At 38.9% G+C, this 20,655-nt stretch overlaps 1 protein-coding gene across 1 annotated transcript; it reads left to right on the forward strand.

The window, feature by feature from the left end:
* The first annotated feature begins 9,434 nt into the window (after window positions 1-9,434).
* Window positions 9,435-10,016, forward strand: LOC140949037 (QRFP-like peptide receptor). Its single transcript, XM_073398290.1, has one exon. It carries the CDS (start codon window positions 9,435-9,437, stop codon window positions 10,014-10,016), a length of 582 nt encoding a protein of 193 aa, XP_073254391.1.
* The last annotated feature ends 10,639 nt before the right edge of the window (window positions 10,017-20,655 follow it).

Raw genomic sequence — 20,655 nt, forward strand, 5'->3', positions numbered from 1 at the left:
AAAATTGTAACGCTTTAGCGAATAACTGACCTCTGATGGTTGGATCACTAATTGCTTTTCGCAGTAGGAGGTTTATTGCTTGTCACTCAAAACCTAGCGTCCTTAACAACGCCGGCGTCATGTGGTGTGCAAAAGAAAGTCGTATGCGGGTCCTCATGATAAGGTGTCTTTTCTTCCAGAACCTTTTTGTTATGCGTTATTGCAGGGAATGGACACTATACTTAGGAGGTTTGTTCTAAATCATTTTTACTGTTCCCAAGAATGTATGCAAAATCATTGCTTTATACAAAGCTGACTCTAAAATATGATATTCCGTAACAGTAACCAATGTCACTTACGTAAGGTGTTAATAAAACTAGCAATGTACAATTTTTAGCGTTTTCCACTTATAAGCCTGACATACAATTGTCAAGTGAACTATGTTAGTTTCAGCTCATTCCTTGATTCGATGTGACCTTTTATCGCTAAACCCCATTCTTTTCATTTGCAATTTTCCTGTACTTTTTTTTTTCATACGACAACGACAAAGAGTTTTATAAGTAAACCGATTTTTTGGTGTACCACGCTTATCATATTGTATATACAAATACATGCAAAAGGCCGGCTAAATAAGCTCCTGCTCCTAATTTTTTGGGTTGCCTTCGCCCCATGCCTCTGCACGACTCCCTGTCGGCTAAAAGGAAGTTTGAAAGACTGCTATGCAGGACACATTTTCTTTTTCATTTTCATTTACCCTCTGCAATTTTTTATAAGTATGTAAAGATATAAAAAACACTAAGGTTTTTACAAGTAAACTGTTTTTTTGTACCACTCTTAATATATACATATACTTTTTTGTTCTGGCAAAATGGTGGCTAAGAACGGCTGAATATATACCTACTTGGAAATAAAATGATGCTGTTTGGTTTCCCGTTAAAACATTACGTAAGAGTGACGCGTGTCTGTTCAAATTGTGACAAAACCACGTCACAAAATCAAAGCAAAAGAGAAAAAAGTGTAATTTTCATAACCAGCTTACAATCTCTCCATTATAGACAGTAACAAGGGCCATTGGGTCACTGGTTGATGGTGTAATTATCCTTCCACTGAGCACTGGCATTCATGGGTCATTTCCTTTATTTTTGACATTAGAACAGCTTTGAAATCTCTAGATTTAAGCTGGGTTGAAAAATTCTCATCCCTTAAACTTTCAGAAGACGACAGTACCAATGTTATCCAGAGACAGGGTAGCCAACCTTTCCAGTTGAATTTAAGTGAATGTAAGTGAAAGATGGGCACTTCATAAGCCAAAAGGTGGCGCTGTTCCCTTCTAAGAGAAGTAAGGCAGTATCTCACCTCCAAGTTTGAAATTGGTGTGCAATCTGGAAAAAGAAAGAGGATCTGCGACAAGTCTCGCAAGATATGAGGAAAGCGAAGGGGGAAAACGGGGAGCGCCTGTTTTCCCGGGAAGAGTGGCTAAACAAAGCCCAAATACAAGGATTTTTCTTCCGTTTGTCCTCCTTGAGATGGAGACGGGCAGGTTCGTCTCCGAGCACCGCGGTTGACGATAAATCTGACGAGAAATTAATTGACAAGGAAGAAGTGAATCATATGACCACCGTCGAATCAGTTGTAACAGAAATTGGCTTAACGCATCCGATTGTCTATGGTATTTATGACTTGTGTGAGTACGTCAAGGAGGAAAAATTGAACTATTTTACTGTTTCCATGCTTAAGGAAATCTGTACTTTCTTCGAGCTCCCATTTAAATGGGAGTCGTGCAGAGGCATGGGGCGAAGGCAACCCAAAAAACTAGGAGCAGGGGGAGGAGCTTATTTAGCCGGCCTTTTGCATGTATTTGTATATACAATGTGATAGCGTGGTACACCAAAAAATCGGTTTACTTATAAAACTCTTTGTCGTTGTCGTATGAAAAAAAAAAGTACAGGAAAATTGCAAATGAAAAGAATGGGGTTTAGCGATAAAAGGTCACATCGAATCAAGGAATGAGCTGAAACTAACATAGTTCACTTGACAATTGTATGTCAGGCTTAAAAGTGGAAAACGCTAAAAAATTGTACATTGCTAGTTTTATTAACACCTTACGTAAGTGACATTGGTTACTGTTACGGAAAATCATATTTTAGAGTCAGCTTTGTATAAAGCAATGATTTTGCATACATTCTTGGGAACAGTAAAAATGATTTAGAACACACCTCCTAAGTATAGTGTCCATTCCCTGCAATAAAGCATAACTAAAAGGTTCTGGAAGAATAGACACATTATTTTCTACCACTGAGGACAAGTAAAAAGGTCATATGGGTACTTCGGTTAAAAATATTGAAATAACTTTATTAATTAATACCAGTTCTAATTTAAAGGAAAAAGTTATGAGAATAAAATAAAAGTTGTCTGTACCACGAAGTATGCTTTCACTGTTTAGACTGAGACTCCTAAAGCTTTTTAAGCGTGTATTCGAATATCTTATGACGATAAGTCCGCCACCCACACCACCCTGCGCCGTACTGTTTTCACTTAGCGGCTGGTCAGCGGTCACGTTTACGAGGTAAACATGGCGATCACCTCCTGATCACCGTTCTTGTCGATCAGAAAATCAAAATACCAGCGTGATATGGCCTCGAAGATGAAGCAGTTATGTTGTTTGATTCGTACTTCACATTCGAGTCGAAGTTTGGGTGGCACAGGTTATTTCTTACGGTGGAATCGACGAGAGAAATTCGAACACTAGTTGTAGTATTTGAATTGTTGGAAGAAATGGTCGCGTGGAGATGTAGGAATGATAGGTTTAACGAACAATTTCAAATTTTGCCTTTTGAATTGAAAGTGAAGTTCATTTGAATGCTTTCGTATGTATTTCTGACGGTTTTTGATCTACCTGCTCGATTTATATTTGCTACGCTTCATGTTGACAAGTCCCTCAAAATGGCGGCAAAACTTGGAGATTACCGAAAATTAGGTAAGTTCACGGAGTTATAACGTTTTAGTAAATGTCGGGCCTCAAAGTTTTTTTTCTGTAGTTACCTTTTCTATGGCACCTACTTCCTAGCTATATTAGTTGGATCAGTTAAGAACGCCTCACTTTTTCAAAAATATACCTTGAATTTGATCGGTTTTCGCGTGTGTGACTTAAGCGAACCGATAAGGTGTCGTTCAAGTCTTCCTGTTTGCTTGATTGAAACGTGATGTTCACGAAAATCGCCTCGATGGATAAGATAGAGTTAATATACATGGCTGTGTTGTTTGTTTTTTGCTGAGTCCCGTAGTTTGTTGTAAATTGTCCGCCAAAGTTGCCTCAAATTAACGTCTTGAAAAGTGTCACGACAGGCCTTCGCTCGAGTGAAATTTAGTTTCCGTAAAACTCTGAAAAATAAAGAGATCCGATCAAACGGATTGTGGTTTTAGTATAGGTACATGAATGTCTTACAACACACAAGAAATGAGCTAAATCTGTGTCTCAAGCAAAATCGATCGGACCGCTCTTACAGAGACACTCTCTTAAATATTCACTTCCTTTTTATTGCATCTGATTGACAGATAAAAGACCTAAAAAAGGGTGTGAGGAATTTTCCGATTTCCCTTTGTAACTCATTTTATGTCAGTTTCTTTGGGTAAATCGCGCTCGAGATTCGACTTTTTACTTTGAAATGCAATAATTCCGCTAATACGAGACATATGCAAAGTTTATGGTAAACAGGTAGCAGTGTTGGTGAGCTAGTGATATAATGTAGCAAATAAAACCAAAATTTGTCTTTTTTTCAAAACTAAAAGTCTATCTGTAAGACAAATCCTAAAAAATAACAGTCAAAATTTTCAAAAACAATACGCAAAAATATCTAGTTGCACCTTCCCTACCACCATCATCCCATCACTTGTAAAGTATAACTTGAATACCATTCCTTGTGGTTTAGAACATACTAAAGCTCTTATGCAGACATTTTGTCAGAGTCAACTTATATTTTCCAAGAAACTAATAGTGTTGCTTTGCAGTTCTAAAAACACAACTGTTTTTATTTTGAGATATATTTCTCGTGAAAAGCAATTAAACTAGGCTTAATTTAGTCCTCCCACCTTGACGATGATGTCACCTTGAGAACCGAAACTGGAAATGTGTTGTTGGTAAATGTGACAAAGTCAGTTAATGGAATTCTACTGATCCCCATTTGCATCTGGGACTGAAACCAATATTTGTGCTTTTCTTTTACTACAAAGACAGAGTTCAGTTCAATAAATGGGAAACTGCTTTCCTTTTGATGATTATTTATTGCAGTCTCTGGTGACATATCCTGCTTGGACTCTAAACATTTTACTTCCACATTTCTGTATTCAATGTCACCATTGGCATACACTATTGTTGCAATTCTGTCGGGGCTTGAACATCATTTTCTTTGTCTAAAATTGATCCAGTCTCTTGAACTGTCACTTCCTTGATGTCTGGCAATGACAAGAGATATTCTTTGTACAAATCAGCTGCCACAGGTTCATTTTCAATACCAAAGATCAGTCCTTTGCGAGTAGCTGACCATTGTTTTGGGTGCTCCTTTTGCTGTAATTTTTTTTACTAGATTTTCTGGTAATTTTGACCCCTGTTTTCGCATATGAGGAAGGACATCTTTACAGATACTAGCAGTTACTCTGTTTTGCTTTTGTTCAATTCAAGCAGGATTCATTGATTGTCGTCTTGTTGCCATTTCAATTTGCATTTGCTTTTCTGTAAGAGTTTCAATAAATAATGTTTCTGTTTGGACTGTTGGCAGTTGTACTTCAGATGGATCAATTGTACTTTCAATAAAACTTGAAATATTCTGTTCTTGCTGTTGGTTATTAACATTACAATCTGATATCTACTGAAGCTGTAGCTTATCATAAGCATTAGAAAGAGTGCTAAGGGGTGCCGTTTCTGATTCACACTGCACAGTGGAAGGTGGAGCAGAGATTTCATGACTCAAACTTGATTTGAATTCAGTGCTTGCCCATATGAGACAGGATTCGCATTTTCTTTACCAGCAAGGGAGGGGCAAAAAATGGGGGCAAAACAGAAAAAAACCTCTGAAAATTGAGTGTTTTCATTCGGTGGGAAAGTGTCTAAAATCGAACTACACGAGCTTGCTTGTTGGTCGATCAGCTCTGTCTGGACTGTTTCGATATTGAGGGTCTTTAGCTTTTCAACCTTTCCTTTCGTGTAGCTCCTCTCAGGATCAGGGTTGTAAACTTTCTCTCTGTAGTACCGAATCGTGTTGAATGCCTTAACCCTGCCCCCAAAAAGAAAAGATTTTAGCGAAAACGAAATTCTTTTGACTAGCGTGGAAGGTTAGATAACAGTGTTTATGTAATACAGGTGCTGCGAAACTTACTTTTCGACAAGATCTTTCTTCAGTCCCTGTTGGTTCAGTCTTCTGCATTTCAACCAAAATTTCAATTGTGGAATTGTCCATTTACTTATGTCTTCTCCATTTTTCACGGATGAACATGAAATGTCTTCTGGTATATGGATTGTCTTCGGAGGGTTATTTTGACCATGCAACTTTAAAGAAATTATATCTCTGTTGTTATTTATAATTCCATATAAAGCTATACCTCATTGGAAAGGGCAAAGATTAAACTTTCAGAAAAAAATATTTCAGTCTCAGGAAACCCATAATATTTAGCCAAAAAAAAATTAACAAGGCATATTTCTGCCAAAAAAATTTTCCAAATTTATGAAGAATGTCATTTGGCCAGAAATGTGTCTATTTTGTGTAATATGGTAGTAACAAAGTTTTTTCTTCAATATCTAAGCAAAACGACTCGAAAATCGTTCGAAAATATAGAGCAACTTGGAATTTTCTACAATTTATTTTGAGACGCTATCAGATTATGCTAATCGGATGATCATAATTAGCATAATGATATTCTATACATCGGCGTCCCTAGTGCTCAAGTGGTTTACTTTACACAGACGCTTGTTTTCTTCGGTTTCCATCGAAATATCGAGTTAAAGACCAACCCTACCCCGGTTCTCTCCTACCGGGGTAGGAGAGAACCGTGGGAACGAGGTTGGTTAAAGACAAACAAGCATGAATTTGTTGATGTAATTCATCAAAATAAGCAAGGATTTGACGGCAAAAAGCTAAGCGAAGGCCAAGCGGGAAGGAATTCATTGCGTTTTAACCACAGGCGGCTCAAACTCACGTTGCGAGAAAAGGTTGTAATGTAATTTACATAACATAGGTGACGCGCCGGTGTCGCGTTACAAGCGACCGTTGAAAATATAAGAGACTTTGTATGAGAAATATATTACTGAGATCTGCGAACGCTAAATAACGCTAAACCTTACATTTTCTTAAATGAAACGAATAAAAAGGTCTTACCTGCAATCTATTCCACTGCGTTTTGGTGTCTGTTTGCCAATGATTTTGCAAAATTTCAGTGCACAGAAGATTGAGAATATAAACGAGTCTTTGGCTAATTTATCTACACCATCCGTACCATCTCTACCTGCTACTGACGTTACTTGCCTGAAAGAACAGTTTACCGGTTTCAGGACTCTCTCTCAAGAACAAGTGCGCAAGTTGATTAGTAGAGCAGCGGGTAAATCTTGTCAACTCGACCTCATTCCCACTCTGATTGTTCTCAAGTTGCTGGATGTTCTATTGCCAGTTATCACTAAGCTGATCAACCTGTCTTTTGACACCGGTCGATTTGCTGAGGCCTGGAAAGAGGCGCTTGTGTTACCATCTCTCAAGAAGCCTGGTTTGGACTTTGCGTTCAAAAAATTTCCGTCCAGTCAGTAACCTCTCTTATATTTCTAAATTGTCGGAGAGGGCTGGGGCTGAGCAGTTTATGGAGCATCTGACTGCCAACAATTTACATTCTCTGCTTCAATCGGCGTATAAACAACAACACAGCACGGAGACGGCCTTACGTAACGTTAAAAATGATATTTTGATGTCTATGGATGAGCAACATGTCACCTTGCTGGTATTATTAGATTTAAGTGCAGCATTTCACACGATACATCATGATAAGCTGATTGGTCGTCTTGAGTCTGATTTGGGAATAACTGACAATGCGCTTGCCTGGTTAAATCGTATCTATCTGACCGGTTCCAGCGAGTCTCTGTAAATGGTAGTCTCTCAGATCAGTTTTCTTTAAAACAACGTGTTCTTCAAGGATCATGTTTGGGCCCCTTGCTTTTCACTATCTACACGCGCAAACTGTTTCAGATCGTTGAACGCCACCTCCCACAAGTTCACTGCTACGCGGACGATACACCGTTGTATGTATCATTCAGCCCCAATCGATCTGCGAATGCTGATTTTGCCATCAAGTCCATGACTGACTGTATCAGTGACATTAGGAGTTGGATGAGTTCAGATAATCTTATGTTAAACGATGATAAAACAGAATTTTTAATTATAGGTACTAGGCAGCAGCTGGCCAAGGTTAACATCAATTGCATTAGGGTTGGGTCGACTGATGTTTGTCCTGTAACAGTAGCTAGAAACCTAGGCTCATGGTTTGATGAGCAGCTCACTATGTCAACTCATATTAGCAAGTTATGTGGTGTTGCCTTTTACCATTTGCATAATATCAAACGCATTCGCAAGTATTTGTTTCGAGAATCAACGGAAATGCTTGTCCATGCATTTATTACATCTCGTGTTGATTATTGTAACAGTCTTTTGTATGTGCTGCCCAACTACCAGCTTAACAAATTGCAGGCTAGTTTGTAATGCTCCTAGGTTTTGCCACATCTCACCCCTTCTTCGTGGTCTGCATTGGCTTCCTGTTAAAGCCCGGATAGAATTTAAGATACTTCTTATTACGTTCAAAGCAATTTACGGCCTTGCTTCTAAATATCTATGCGATTTACTAACATTTAAATCGTCCTTATATAACCTTAGATCTTCAGGTAGTATTTTACTTTCTATGCCAGCTGCTCGATCGAAGACGTTATGTGATAGAGCTTTTATGGTAGCAGGGCCAACTCTGTTCCAAAACAACTTCTTGCGATTACTAATGTGAACAGTTTTAAGGCGCATATTAACTCTTTTTAAAACTTTATATTGGTGAGCAATTTTATATTCACTTCTTACTTGCATGAATATATATTCTTTTTTTGTTTTTTTGTTTATTTTATTTTATTTTATTTTTTAAATGCATTATCTTTTATTTGTTTCTTTTAAGTAATGTAGTTGTAATGCGCAGCTAATCATTCTCATGTTAAGCTGCGCACAATAAGTCCATAAATTATTATTATTATTATTTTGTTTGTCGTTTTACTGTTTTTTTTTTTTGGCTTTATTGCGTAACCGCTGTTAATCCTATAATAGAACGAAGTGAAGGCTGGTCACTTCGATCTGTCGGGGTCCTGGACCAGTCGCAACAAAAATGCCGTTTTTTTCGCCGAAATTCAAATCCGCTGCAAATTTTTCAGCTCCAGCCCAAGAAGGAAACCTTTTCTTCCTCTCTGGGAGATAAGCTCGAAAAAAAATCCATAATTTCCCCCAACAAATCGAGCCATTTGTGCCGGACTTCGAGGCACGTCTGGCTTTCGTCCAGTGCCTGTGACCACTGTTGCGCCTACCAAGTAATTTGCATTTGAAATTGGAAACCTTGCTAGGGTGACAATTAGCACTTACGCGACGGGTGCAAGGGCAGAAATGACCCGTTAACTAAGCTTCTCGCCCCACCACGCCAAGGGAGTGAACACGCGATCCCTCCCTCGAGATTTTTTGAGATAAAATGTTTCTGGCTAGAAAAAGAGTAAAAACTGGACAATCTTGACGTTCTGCCGTTATCTATAGAAATAACGAAGCGCTTTGGAATTGCAATTTTCCCCCATGGTAGTGGAGAAACTGATTTTTTACAAGGCAATAGACCATGTTCGAGTTGCCTGAAGCCTCCGTTTCAAGGCAACGCTAAGTGCAAAGCAATTAATGTGAATTTCATTTTTATTCGCATGCAAGTAAAAGTCTATTTTCGCGACAAAGGTTTTTTTACTTATATCCTTGTTTTGAATGTGAGAGTTTTTGGAACTCGGAAATGGCCTATGATAAAGCTTTGCCGACCTATTTGATAAGTGGTTTGAATCTAGCGAATATATTGCATAGATTTTGTTGCATGTTTAAAGTGTCCATAAGCTAAAAAAATTATTTTTTTAATTGAAAATTCACATTACCCACAGCGTGTGCGTGTGTGTGTTTTAAACTTATCTCAAATTTGCCTTCATTTTGCCACGCCATTCATCTAAGTCTTCCTCTCGGGAGCCTCCTGGACCGTGAAAGGAGCTGAGACGTACTAAGGATCAAAGAACACGTGACCTTAGATAAAAGTAAACAAGTGTGGAGTGCTAGAAATATTTCTTCCAATTCACGAACTGAAACTGCTGTTAAAAAGTTACAATTAGTTTATGAGTTTTCGATTGATTTGTTTTGAAATAGGCAGAGCACAAGATGGAACTGAGCGATGCAGACGTGAGCATTGTAACCGTACTGTACGCCTTTACGATGCTTGCAGCTATTGTGGGCAACTCTTTTCTGATATATATCGTGTGGAAAAAACCTGAGGTACGGTCACTGACAAGTTCTATGTTCGTCAACATGGCCATAGCCGATCTATTGGTGGCCCTGTTCATGATGCCTCTTTCCATTGTCGACGCTCACACGGAAAGTAAGTGGAAGGTACCTGGGTTGCCTGGTGACATCATCTGCAGGAGCTATATTCTAATTTCCTATGCCACCCTCATTGCGTCTACCCTCTGCCTGGTTTTTATAGCGATCGACAGGTACTGCGCCATTGTCTGTCCTCTGTCGGTCCACTCTGTGTGGTTCAGAAAGGCGAAATTTGTCACACCTTTGATCTGGGTTATGTCAATCGCTCTAATGGCTATCATGCCTGTCATCTACAAATTAGATTATGAATACTGCGAAATTGACCCGGATGTTTTGGGCCAGAACGCGACATTTCGTGGTGTTTACCTCTACATTTTCTTCATCACCTACATAATTCCTCTGGCCATCATATGTCCGCTGTAGGCGAAAGCTGCTCGTAAGCTATGGTTTAACCAGGCTCCAGGCAATCATCTGATTGAAGAACAACAGCGTCGACAGCTGGTTACAAGGAAAGTGGTCCGTATGCTCGTCATCATTGTTGTGGTGTTTGCTATTTGTTGGCTTCCCGCTCAGGTATTACACCTTTTCCGGGTAGCAACAAATTTTCGTGAAAACCCGCCAGCAATTATCATATACCCGGGATTTTGGGTGGCCTACGCAAACAGCGCCATCAACCCTTGGCTGTATATTGCCTTTAGCACCAAGATTAGATTGGCCTTTAACCGGATGGTAACCTTCCGAAAATCTCATCCGGCCTTGAGGAAAAGTACCCAGGGAACGAGTCACTCAGTTAAAGCCTCGACATTCCAGGAGGCTTGGGTGTAGTCATACGAACCAGGGGACCAAGAGTAGAAGGCATATGATTTTCAGCTAGCAAGTTGTTTCAAGGACATTTAACCTTTCCCTTTTTGATTCACGCAATAACTAAAGATTACTTAATGCAGTGGGTAAGTAGTGCATGAAATAGAGATAAAGTCATCGACCAAAAAATTAAAATAGAGATTCCCTTGATGATTTTTGCAGGTAAATGTGGTATTAGTAGAAGTTTTATTAACGTAATTATTGGTTCAATATGTAAAGTACGGAATGTTTTCTTAAAAGTAAAAGAGCCTTGTAAAATGCCATTTTAAACTGTAATGAGAGCTTGACACATATCGGAGTAATCGCATTTTAGATCTATATTGGCCCAGTGCACTTACGCACTTTGAAATAACCTACTAAATTTAGTTTACTAACTGTTTTGTTGGATAATGTATTAAATAATGTATTGATTAAAAACACATAAACAAACAAACAAACATTGATGATGACATGTAACTTAACATAGGAAATAGATGCTACTTGAAAGTCTTCAGCTTTGAGTAAATGAAAACCATGCGATGTCTGAGTATGTTTTCTTCGGGTCACTTTTCTTTGCATCCACTGTCCATTATCGGACATCTAATGGAGCAATTCGCAGGGGCATGGAGTCTCTGAGTCTTTGCATAATCCCTCGCCCAAACCAATGACAGGTTAGCTCAATTAGACCATGACGCCGTGAGGTTATGCCCTGCATTTCCAAACAGTTCCATGAGTGCATCTAATCCTTTGTAGTTTACAGGGTCGTTCAACAGCGTTGAGTCTTTGGTTTAAAATTGCAGTAAACTACTAAGTGACAATTCATCAATCCTGCAAAATTGGGAAAACGTTATTTTCAACCTGAAAGAACTCTTTTTCGAAGAATTAAGTTCCACTACAATGAAGGGAAAATAATTTGTTCTCCTCCTCCTAGTTCTTGTCAGTTATCCCTGTCACCCGCAAAAAAAATCAATTTTCTCATCTTGATTATTTTGTAACTCGTCCACCGATAAATCGGGTATCTCATCCCCAAATATAGCCTGGAAGTGAATTCAAATGTCACGTATGCAGTCCTTTCCGTTTCAAGAACTAGTGCTGCTAAATATTCTAATTCGTCGTATGATTATTAATCAGAATGAAACATCCTGTTTTACACCAGCTGTTGGAGAAAAACCGAAGCAATGATTGTGCCTTTCACCATGTTGACAATCAACAAAAGTCGAGGAATTGTGGAAATCAATGTCCCGGTCACAAGCGCGTTTCGTCAAAACGGTTGGAAAAGTGTTTAATACTACAACCAAATCAACCCAAAGCGGTTTTGGTTGAAACCATTGCGGTTGATCCTAATAGAGAACACGGCCTCAATAGCATTGATACCAGCTGGGATTTAGTTATAACAATATTACTTTCACATATTGATGACATTAGATTTTAATCTGTGTTAAGCTTCAGCGTTGCACGCTTTGCTGAGGAAACCCTCTTAACAGAAAATGTCATAGCCTGCGTGGCTGGCGTTACTAGTAAAAGGGGAAGAGTAGGGGGAATTCGGGCGCGAGAGGAGGGGGAAGAGGGAATGCCTGCAAGAACCTAGCCTCCCCCGCAGACATTCTTAGGTGTGCGTCACGTGTTCCTTCCCCACGAACGTCTGCTGACTTGAGCGGAAAAACGTAGACCAATCACAGCAGACTTCCAGATCTGGGAAGTGCACTTTGTACCTTGAGAAATTTCGCGCTTGACTGTACACTTATGTCCAGAAATGCATGCAATGGCGAAAATGGCGAAACTGGCGAAAAATCGCCAGCCGCTGGCGATTTGAATTGGATGCCAAAAGTGGCCCCTTAGAGGCTGGCGATTTTGGCGAAAATGGCCATTTTGGCAAAATTGGCGATTTTGGCAAAAATCGCCATGCATGCAATGGCGAAAATGGCGAAACTGGCGAAAAATCACCAGCCTCTGGCGATTTGAATTGGATGCAAAAAGTGGACCCTTGGAGGCTGGCGATTTTGGCGAAAATGGCGATTTTTGCGAAATTGGCGATTTTGGCAAAAATCGCCAGAGGGCTGGCGATATGTGGCAAAATATTCAAATTGGATGCCAAAAGTGGCCCCGTCAAAGTAGATAACTAAAGAGGTCCTTATAACTGTGAGGCAACAGTACTAAAAAAAAGTTCAAATTACTTGCCTAATAAGAGGCCCCAATAACTGTGAGGCAACATTTATCAAATACAACTGAATCAAATATATGACAAAACAGCTTTACCTAACTGTCAAACAACATTATTTTATCAAATACAACTGAATCAAATATATCTGAAAACAACAAATGGAAGTCGTTTCAGTTAAGCTAATATGTATTTGTGCCATGTACTTCACAGGTTAAGTAAACATTTCCATACTTTCGATGTCGCTTGACTTACCAAAAGTGATGTGATGCGCTGAAATATCACACTAGCATCATTTGCTTTTGTATGGTTCATTCCTTTCAAAGACTTACAAGTCCACTAATTACTCGAGGAGAGAACTACCAAGTCCTTGAAATCATAATAATTCCTTGCCATGGACACTCTGACTTTTGAGGTTCGATGTAGACCTTAACAATCCTCACTGGTTACAATTCTCTTCACATTAGTTCCATTAATTTGTGAGGCAGCCATAAATCAAAAGCGATTGCGAAACGCATGGTTCCTGGCTAAAAGATGCTTTCACGATAACCATTGTGTGCCCTTCATTCTTTTTTGGTTCTCCACTATACACATTATCTTCTTCCGTCGTTTTAAACTCTTCACTTTCTTCTCGCACTTACTTGTTTTGCTCTTTAGAGAAACGGTCCCCTAAAAGTAACGAAAGCCGAAAAGTCCAGCAGCTTGCATGCGCCATTTTGAAATGTGTGAATTCGCTTATTTTCAATTTATGTAAACCTGCACGAAATGTCACTTGTGCCCAATACTTCACCGCATTTATTGAACATAAACATTGGATCAAAGTAATAACTTGTTTGTCTCTTTCATAAAACATATCCCATTCAAACTAATTCTGTATCTTTTCATCAACTAGATATATAAAAAGAGAGTGTACATGTTTGTCTCGTTCTTAAAAAATGTGTTCCATTCTTGCTTTATGAGGTAGGGCCAGAAATTTAGAAAATGTATTGTTTTTTTGCGCTGAGACCACCAAACCAATTCTCAGTACAATATGTGTTCCATTAAATTGCTAATGCTAATGCTCGTCGAAACACGTCACCCGGCCTTTTTACCTTCTATTTTAACAATTGCCTGAGAGTCCCTGTGAACGACATTAATCGTTTTGCTTTCATAGAGTGACCACCAAAGTCGGCTGGGAATGACACTAATCGTTTCTACTTACATAAAGTAGTTATCCAAAATCGACTATTTCAACATGGCCGCCACGTCTATATAACAACTACTAAACCTTACACGTTCATGTTCTGTGAAACTGCAATGAACCAGTTCGTTTATATATACTTGTACGATTGAACGCCATTATAACAAACAGGATGGATATACAAGGCAATGCGGACCATCTAATTATCTGAATGCGTAGCCAAGAACCAACCTGGATTCCTCATAAGATATAATTTTTAACTGTCGCTATTCAAACAATGCCTACAAGCATGGAAAGTTAGGGATATCTATATTGGATTTTTTGGTAAGAAAGTTTCCATGAACATTACGAAGATTACCATTTACTGATAATCGAATACAACTCGTTGGCTATTCGATTTGAATTGAGCAAGAAATTAGTTATAAGTGGTAATTCCCGACCAAACACTCTTGTCTGGGACGAATTTCAAATCACAAGAGGTTATCAATTAAAGGTAAAAGCATTAAAAACAGATTAATGACACTTAAGTTACAGTAGCGTTGTCATTATTCGTATACAATTATACTATTAGAAACATTTTTATATTAATATGTGGTTAACTATTTGGCAATTAATAGCCATTTCAAAAGGGACCCTTTGCTATGTCATTTCAATTTGTCTTGACAAATTAGGTATTTCATCGAGTAATTGCCATTTCTGCCAAAACACGTTTTAAGAACGAGGCCAACATGCACTCTCTCTATATATTTTTTTATTTGTGCTTGATGAAAAGATACAGAATTAGTGCACGCCATTTTCGCCAAAATCGTCACTTTCTAAAGGGCCCCTTTGCCATCTCATTTGCATTTTTGTTTATAATTTGGCGATTTTGACGATTAATTGCAATTTCCGCCGTTTTCGCCAAATACGCTATTTTTGCCAATATAGCCACTTTCCAAAGGGCCCCTTTGCCATCGTGTTTGAATTTTTGTTTACAGTTTTGCGTGTTTGGCGATTAATCGCCGTTTCTGCCATTTTCGCCGAAATCGCCGTTTTGCAAAGGGCCTCTTTGTCATCTCATTTGAATTTTTGTTGACACTTTTGCGATTTTGGCGATTAAGCGCCATTTCTGCCATTTTCGTCAAATACGCCTTTTTCCCTAATATCGCCACTTTCCAAAGGGTCCCTTTGCCATCTCATTTGAATTTTTGTTTATATTTTGGCGATTTTGGCGATTAATTGCCATTTCTGCCATTTTCGCCAAATACGCCATTTTCGCCGAAATCGCCACTTTGCAAAGGGCCCCTTTGCCATCTCATTTGAATTTTTGTTTATAGTTTGGCGATTTTGGCGATTAATTGCCATTTCTGCCATTTTCGCCGAAATCGCCACTTTGCAAAGGGCCCCTTTGCAAACTCATTTGAATTTTTGTTTATAGTTTGGCAATTTTGGCGATTAAGCGCCATTTCCGCCGTTTTTGCCAAATATGCCATTTTCGCCGAAATCGCCACTTTCCAAAGGGCCCCTTTGCCATCGTGTTTAAATTTTTGTTTACAGTTTGGCGTGTTTGGCGATTAATCGCCATTTCTGCCATTTTCGCCGAAATCGCCACTTTGCAAAGGGCCCCTTTGTTATGTCATTTGAATTTTTGTTGACAGTTTGGTGATTTTGGCGATTAAGCGCCATTTCTGCCATTTTCGTCAAATACGCCATTTTCGCTAATATCGCTACTTTCCAAAGGGCCCCTTTGCCATCTCATTTGAATTTTTGTTTACAGTTTGGCGATTTTGGCGATTAATTGCCATTTCTGCCATTTTCGCCAAATACGCCATTTTCGTCGAAATCGCCACTTTGCAAAGGGCCCCTTTGCCATCTCATTTGAATTTTTGTTGACAGTTTGGCGATTTTGGCGATTAAGCGCCATTTCTGCCATTTTCGCCAATGCGTGCATTTCTGGACATATCTCGTTAACTCACAAGCGTTCGTACTAATGGCTACACTCAGAATCTCGTTGAAAAAATTACCTCGGAGATTAAATTTGCTGAACGGAAGTCGGCTTTACTACAAAACAGTAACGTGTGAAAAAAAATTCTGCCTTTTTTTCAGTCCTACAAGGTAACCCCGCATTTGCATCACCCAACGAACAAATTTATAAGCAAATAACATCTAAGCCAGCCTTTACAGAGAGAAATATACAAAAAGCCAACGCTTATCTCCTATATTATCGTCAAGAACAAAAATCTTTGGTCACGTATCACACTCTACAGAGCTTGTACCTATGTATTTGGCTTGTCATCACTTTGAATTCAACAGCGCCGATAATCTGCATGTGATCTCCAGCCGATATTGGCGAACAATGGTAAAGGAATTTATCTTTCAGTTCAGCAGACGTTCGTGGGGAAGGAACGCGTGACGCACGCCTAAGAATGTCTGCGGGGGAGGCTAGCAAGTACCCTATAGTTTTTTTCAAACCGCCTCCTAATTGATATTCAAAGATAAGATGACTGTAAAATGTCCATTCAATCCAAAACGTTAACCGGAGCTCTGAGCTCTGTTTCAGAAAGAAAAAACAAAAAAAATAAACAAACAAAAACAAAACAAAACAAAAACCAAAATCGCGTGGAGGGTCAGTTCATTGTGAGACCTAAACGGAGTCGCCAGAATAAAAGCAATTTAAAGGCAACACGAAATCCTACAAAGTGATACATTTGGCGTTATATGGGCTGAAAGACTAACAGAGGAACAGTTGGAATTAAGCAGACAGGTGGTGGGACAACAGATTAGTTTTCAGGATCGCAAGAAAGAAAATACACTAAAATTTCCCAGCATCGAATATAATGTATGCTAGGCAGCCTCCTGACACTACTTATATTGATTTGAGTTATTAACAACTTTTTTTTATTTAACATTTTATCACTGCTGGAATCCCTCCCTAGAGTTGTTGATATGTAGCAGTATTTTGAAAAAATTTTACTTTCAATGGGAAACCTTTGATCGTCGCTACAAGATCAGGTATATTTTATGAGTGGTCGTGCTGCTGGAGGTCTTGAATTTTACGAAGAATTATAAATCAGGTAAAAACTGACAGAATTGGTAATTTTTTGTGCTTGACATGTAAAATAACACATAAATAAGTATACCTGTTTTTATTGAAAACCGGGCTACTACAAAATGAGAGTCTCTCGCACTGATTGGTAATTTAATGGCCCTTCTTACTCGCCGATAAAAAGGAAATTCTTGAATACACGAGCTTTCCAGTTGATAGAGGTATCTGTCTTAAAGATGTCAAAAGTGAAGCTTTCCTCATAGTAGTCTGGAAAATAAGACATTTTGAGGGACAGTTCTAGTGTTAGCGTCACCTATTGCAATTTTCCCCAAGTCACCCCATTTTTCATTGCCACTAGTCTCCAAAATACAATCCACAGCAACATTGCTCAAAGGAACGAGGGGTCCTTAAACCTCTAATTTAACTGCTTGTTGACTTGGAACATTAGCAACAGAATGTTTCATTGCTTGCATGCAAACTGCACAAAAACTGCATTTCAGTGCTGTAACATATGAAACTTTAAAACAACCCCAAACCCTGGGTATTTAACAGGATTACCCCAGATGCATACCAGCTGATAGCCCTGTCTTTACAGCAAGCGGACAGCCAATTAGACACAAGTCCCCCCTTCCCCCTTCAATTTGAAGCAGGCATTGAGCTAGCCCCGGTGGGAATTTCAGCAAATCCACAGTCCAGCACAACGGGCAGGCTCTTTAGAACAATCCCACCCCATTGAAATTTAACCAGGCTACGATGGTTAATAGTCTATATTTCTCTTGACTCTGACATGTGCATTAAACGTATTCCTTTTAAAATGGCTTCCCCGCTTGGTGTGAAAGATTTTATAATACATTTCCTATTTTGGAAATTAAGCTTATAATTGCCAAAAATTCTCCGCTTTTAAGGAGAGTTGCTCTTCTCGTGACGAAAAGCTCATTCAAATTCCCAGCGTCCCAGAATGATTCTCTCAAGCGTTAAAAAGGTGCTGCCTCTAATATTTCTATGTGAGTGAAGTCGCTCGCCACCTTTTCGATCTGTGAGTGTCTATAAACATTCAAAGGCCTTCGTGCATATTGAAGCAGGTAGTTCATGTATCTGACAAAATAGTGGTACTTTAACCCTTTATTTAATCCCTGAGTGATCAGCATCAAATTTCTCCTTGTAATATCAATGCTTTGTAAAGCAGAGCGGTCATGACAATTACGGACATGATCACACAAGATGAATTATTATGTTCTTGATATTTTATCAACTTCTCCCCACTACTTCTGTGAGAAAAGAATTGGGGCAACAAATGAGAATTCAAATTTTGATCTTAGGGTTTAAAGAGTTAAAGTAAGGACTAGAGGTTCGTTCAGTTGACCTTCTACTGATTTAGGAAATATATAGAATAATACTGAGACAGGAATATGATATATAGATTTAACCAGGGCTAAAAGCGAAGCTCTGGTTAATAATACTAATAAACAGAAAAAAATTAAATCGTATAATGCTAAAAGGGGACGGCAATGAAAATGACCCAATTAGCAAAAAAAAAAAAAATTGCAAGTGCAGCACACTTTTTTTTTCGAATCAGCAAAAAAACAAATTTACACGTGCAGCACGCATTTTTCTAGTTCCTTCGCCGTTGTTTTGCTCTATTACAATGCCGTTTTGTATGACTAAAGGTTATGTTACACGGGACGATTCGCAACGACGATTTTTAGCGCCACATGGTGTTGAAATGCTGGAACAATGTTATAACCATTCAAAACAATGTTGCAACACCGTGTTGCGCTAAAAATCGTCGTTGCGAATCGTCTCGTGTAACATCACCTTTACGTCCTAGTTACACATTATTTTTGTGGGGGAATTGTCGCATGTGCTTGCAGAAGATTTTGTTTCCTGTGTTCATGTTCGCTTTTATTTTTTCACTGCTGCTCATTTTCACCTGGCCGCTAACATTTTTTTCTTCCAACGAAATTCGTCTCCCTAGCTCTTTCTCTGTTGTCCACGTGAGTTTAAACATCAAAAATAACGTCGAAAAAGACACGACTTTGTTGCGATTTTCTTCTGTTGCATTTGGGTTGCCATACCTTTTGATTATATCGAACGTTACAAACAACGAAATAGCCTGAATTTCATCGGATTGCTTCGAGTCGTTTATTCCTCTCACCAACGTCTGAATCGACCGACCGTTAATACCGCCCTGTGACGTTATCACTACCCGAAGACCGGGCAGGGATTTTGATTGGTTGATTGTCTAAACATTCGCATAATTGTGTATAATTATGAGAAATATTCAGGGGATCACATCCCAGTGGCAAGGTTGCGTGGAATTCAAACATTTCGACAATCCGGCTTTATCGTTAACAGCAAAATTGCCCTTGTCTTCAAAACTGAAATGCTAAATTGAAATGCGAATGAAGAATCATTGCGGAGATTCGGTAGGTTTTTCATTTAGAGCCGCTTTGTGGTTTCGGCATAGCCTGAGTATTAGGCCTTCCTAAGTGGCTAGGGGAGAGGAGATTTTAGATGGGAGAGTAGGGAGGGAGGAGAAGAGAAAGGAAGCTCTCTCCCTTTTTGACTTCCATCTTTCCACTTTTCCCCAAGAAACGCCTGATACTCAGGCTAGTTTCGGCAGTGATTTTGTTTATGCGAAGTTTCTGAGACCGATGTTGTAATTCGACCTTCTAGTTTTTTTCAGCGTCAAGCGTAATGATTCTGTTAGCTTTTCTTTCTTGTTTCCTTGCTTTCTTTTTTCTTCGTTAAGGATAGCTTATTTTCAATAAAAGCAAATCGTTGTGTTTTTGAACTAAGTGTTCCGTGTGTGCATTTATTTCAGTGCGTGATTGCGACCGAGTTTGATTATGGAATTACAACCGCTTCAAAGTACTGCATTCCGTTGATAGATTGAACGTTAAACATGAATTACGATCGAAAAAAGTAAAGCCATTATGTATCCTGCAGACATTTCCAAACGATATTTCTTGGTTTGCCACTTGAAAATCTTGTTTAACTTTTTGCATGAATCAAAGCAAAGGAGTAGTGACGTCACTGGACGGCATTAACGGCCGGTCGATTCAGACGTTACTGAGGGAGTAATAACGAATCAAAGTTATCGGATGAAATTCAGGCTAAAAATGAAAATGAACTTTGAAAAACTGTTAGGCTAACGGCTAACAAGTTTTCAAAACTAACAATTGCAGGCTGTCGTCAACTTCTAGAACTTTGTTCATCGGTGCCATCTTTTGTCGATGATTTGCCTTTTTTATACCTTCTTTTAATATTTTGAGCAATTATTCTTGTTTCACTGAAATTGGTGGCAGTTGCTACTGTTTAAATTTGATAAATTTTGTGATACCGTCCCTTTTTTTGAGGAATATATTGATTCTAAACATTAGTGCTAGTGATTCTAGTAACATTAGTGCTCCGGCGAACAAAATGATTGGAGTAAAACTGAATAATCGGGAGGCCTTCTATCGTGAAGTGACCAGTTTTCTCAATATGATTAACAAATAGATTCCGTTTGGCCGTTCGTCTGTTCAGTTATAGATCACAGATGACGTCAAAATGTGCCACTTCTGTGATCTATAACTGAACAGACGCACGGCCAAGTGGAATCTATTTGTTTTATATAATAAAGAAATAAAAATTAATAAAAGCGTTTTTATTTCGAAAGAAGATACAAAGCAGGGCCGTGATGGGTCTTTCCGACCGCGAAAAAAGTGATTTGACGTCATTTGTTATCTATACAAAATGGAGCAAACTGATTGGTTGTTGGGTGCAGCAACGAATTGTGATTAGCTAAGGAAATCACGCCACTGTCAAAACTTAATCGAGAAGTTCGCCTTTCGTGGAGCAAAACATCACAGCGAAA

This window comes from Porites lutea, chromosome 9 (assembly GCF_958299795.1).
Source record: "Porites lutea chromosome 9, jaPorLute2.1, whole genome shotgun sequence".
NCBI lineage: Eukaryota > Metazoa > Cnidaria > Anthozoa > Scleractinia > Poritidae > Porites > Porites lutea.

Bases quoted from the DNA above. Each gene is read 5' to 3' on its own strand.
- LOC140949037 (XM_073398290.1), top strand. From the start codon at position 9,435: ATGGAACTGAGCGATGCAGACGTGAGCATTGTAACCGTACTGTACGCC.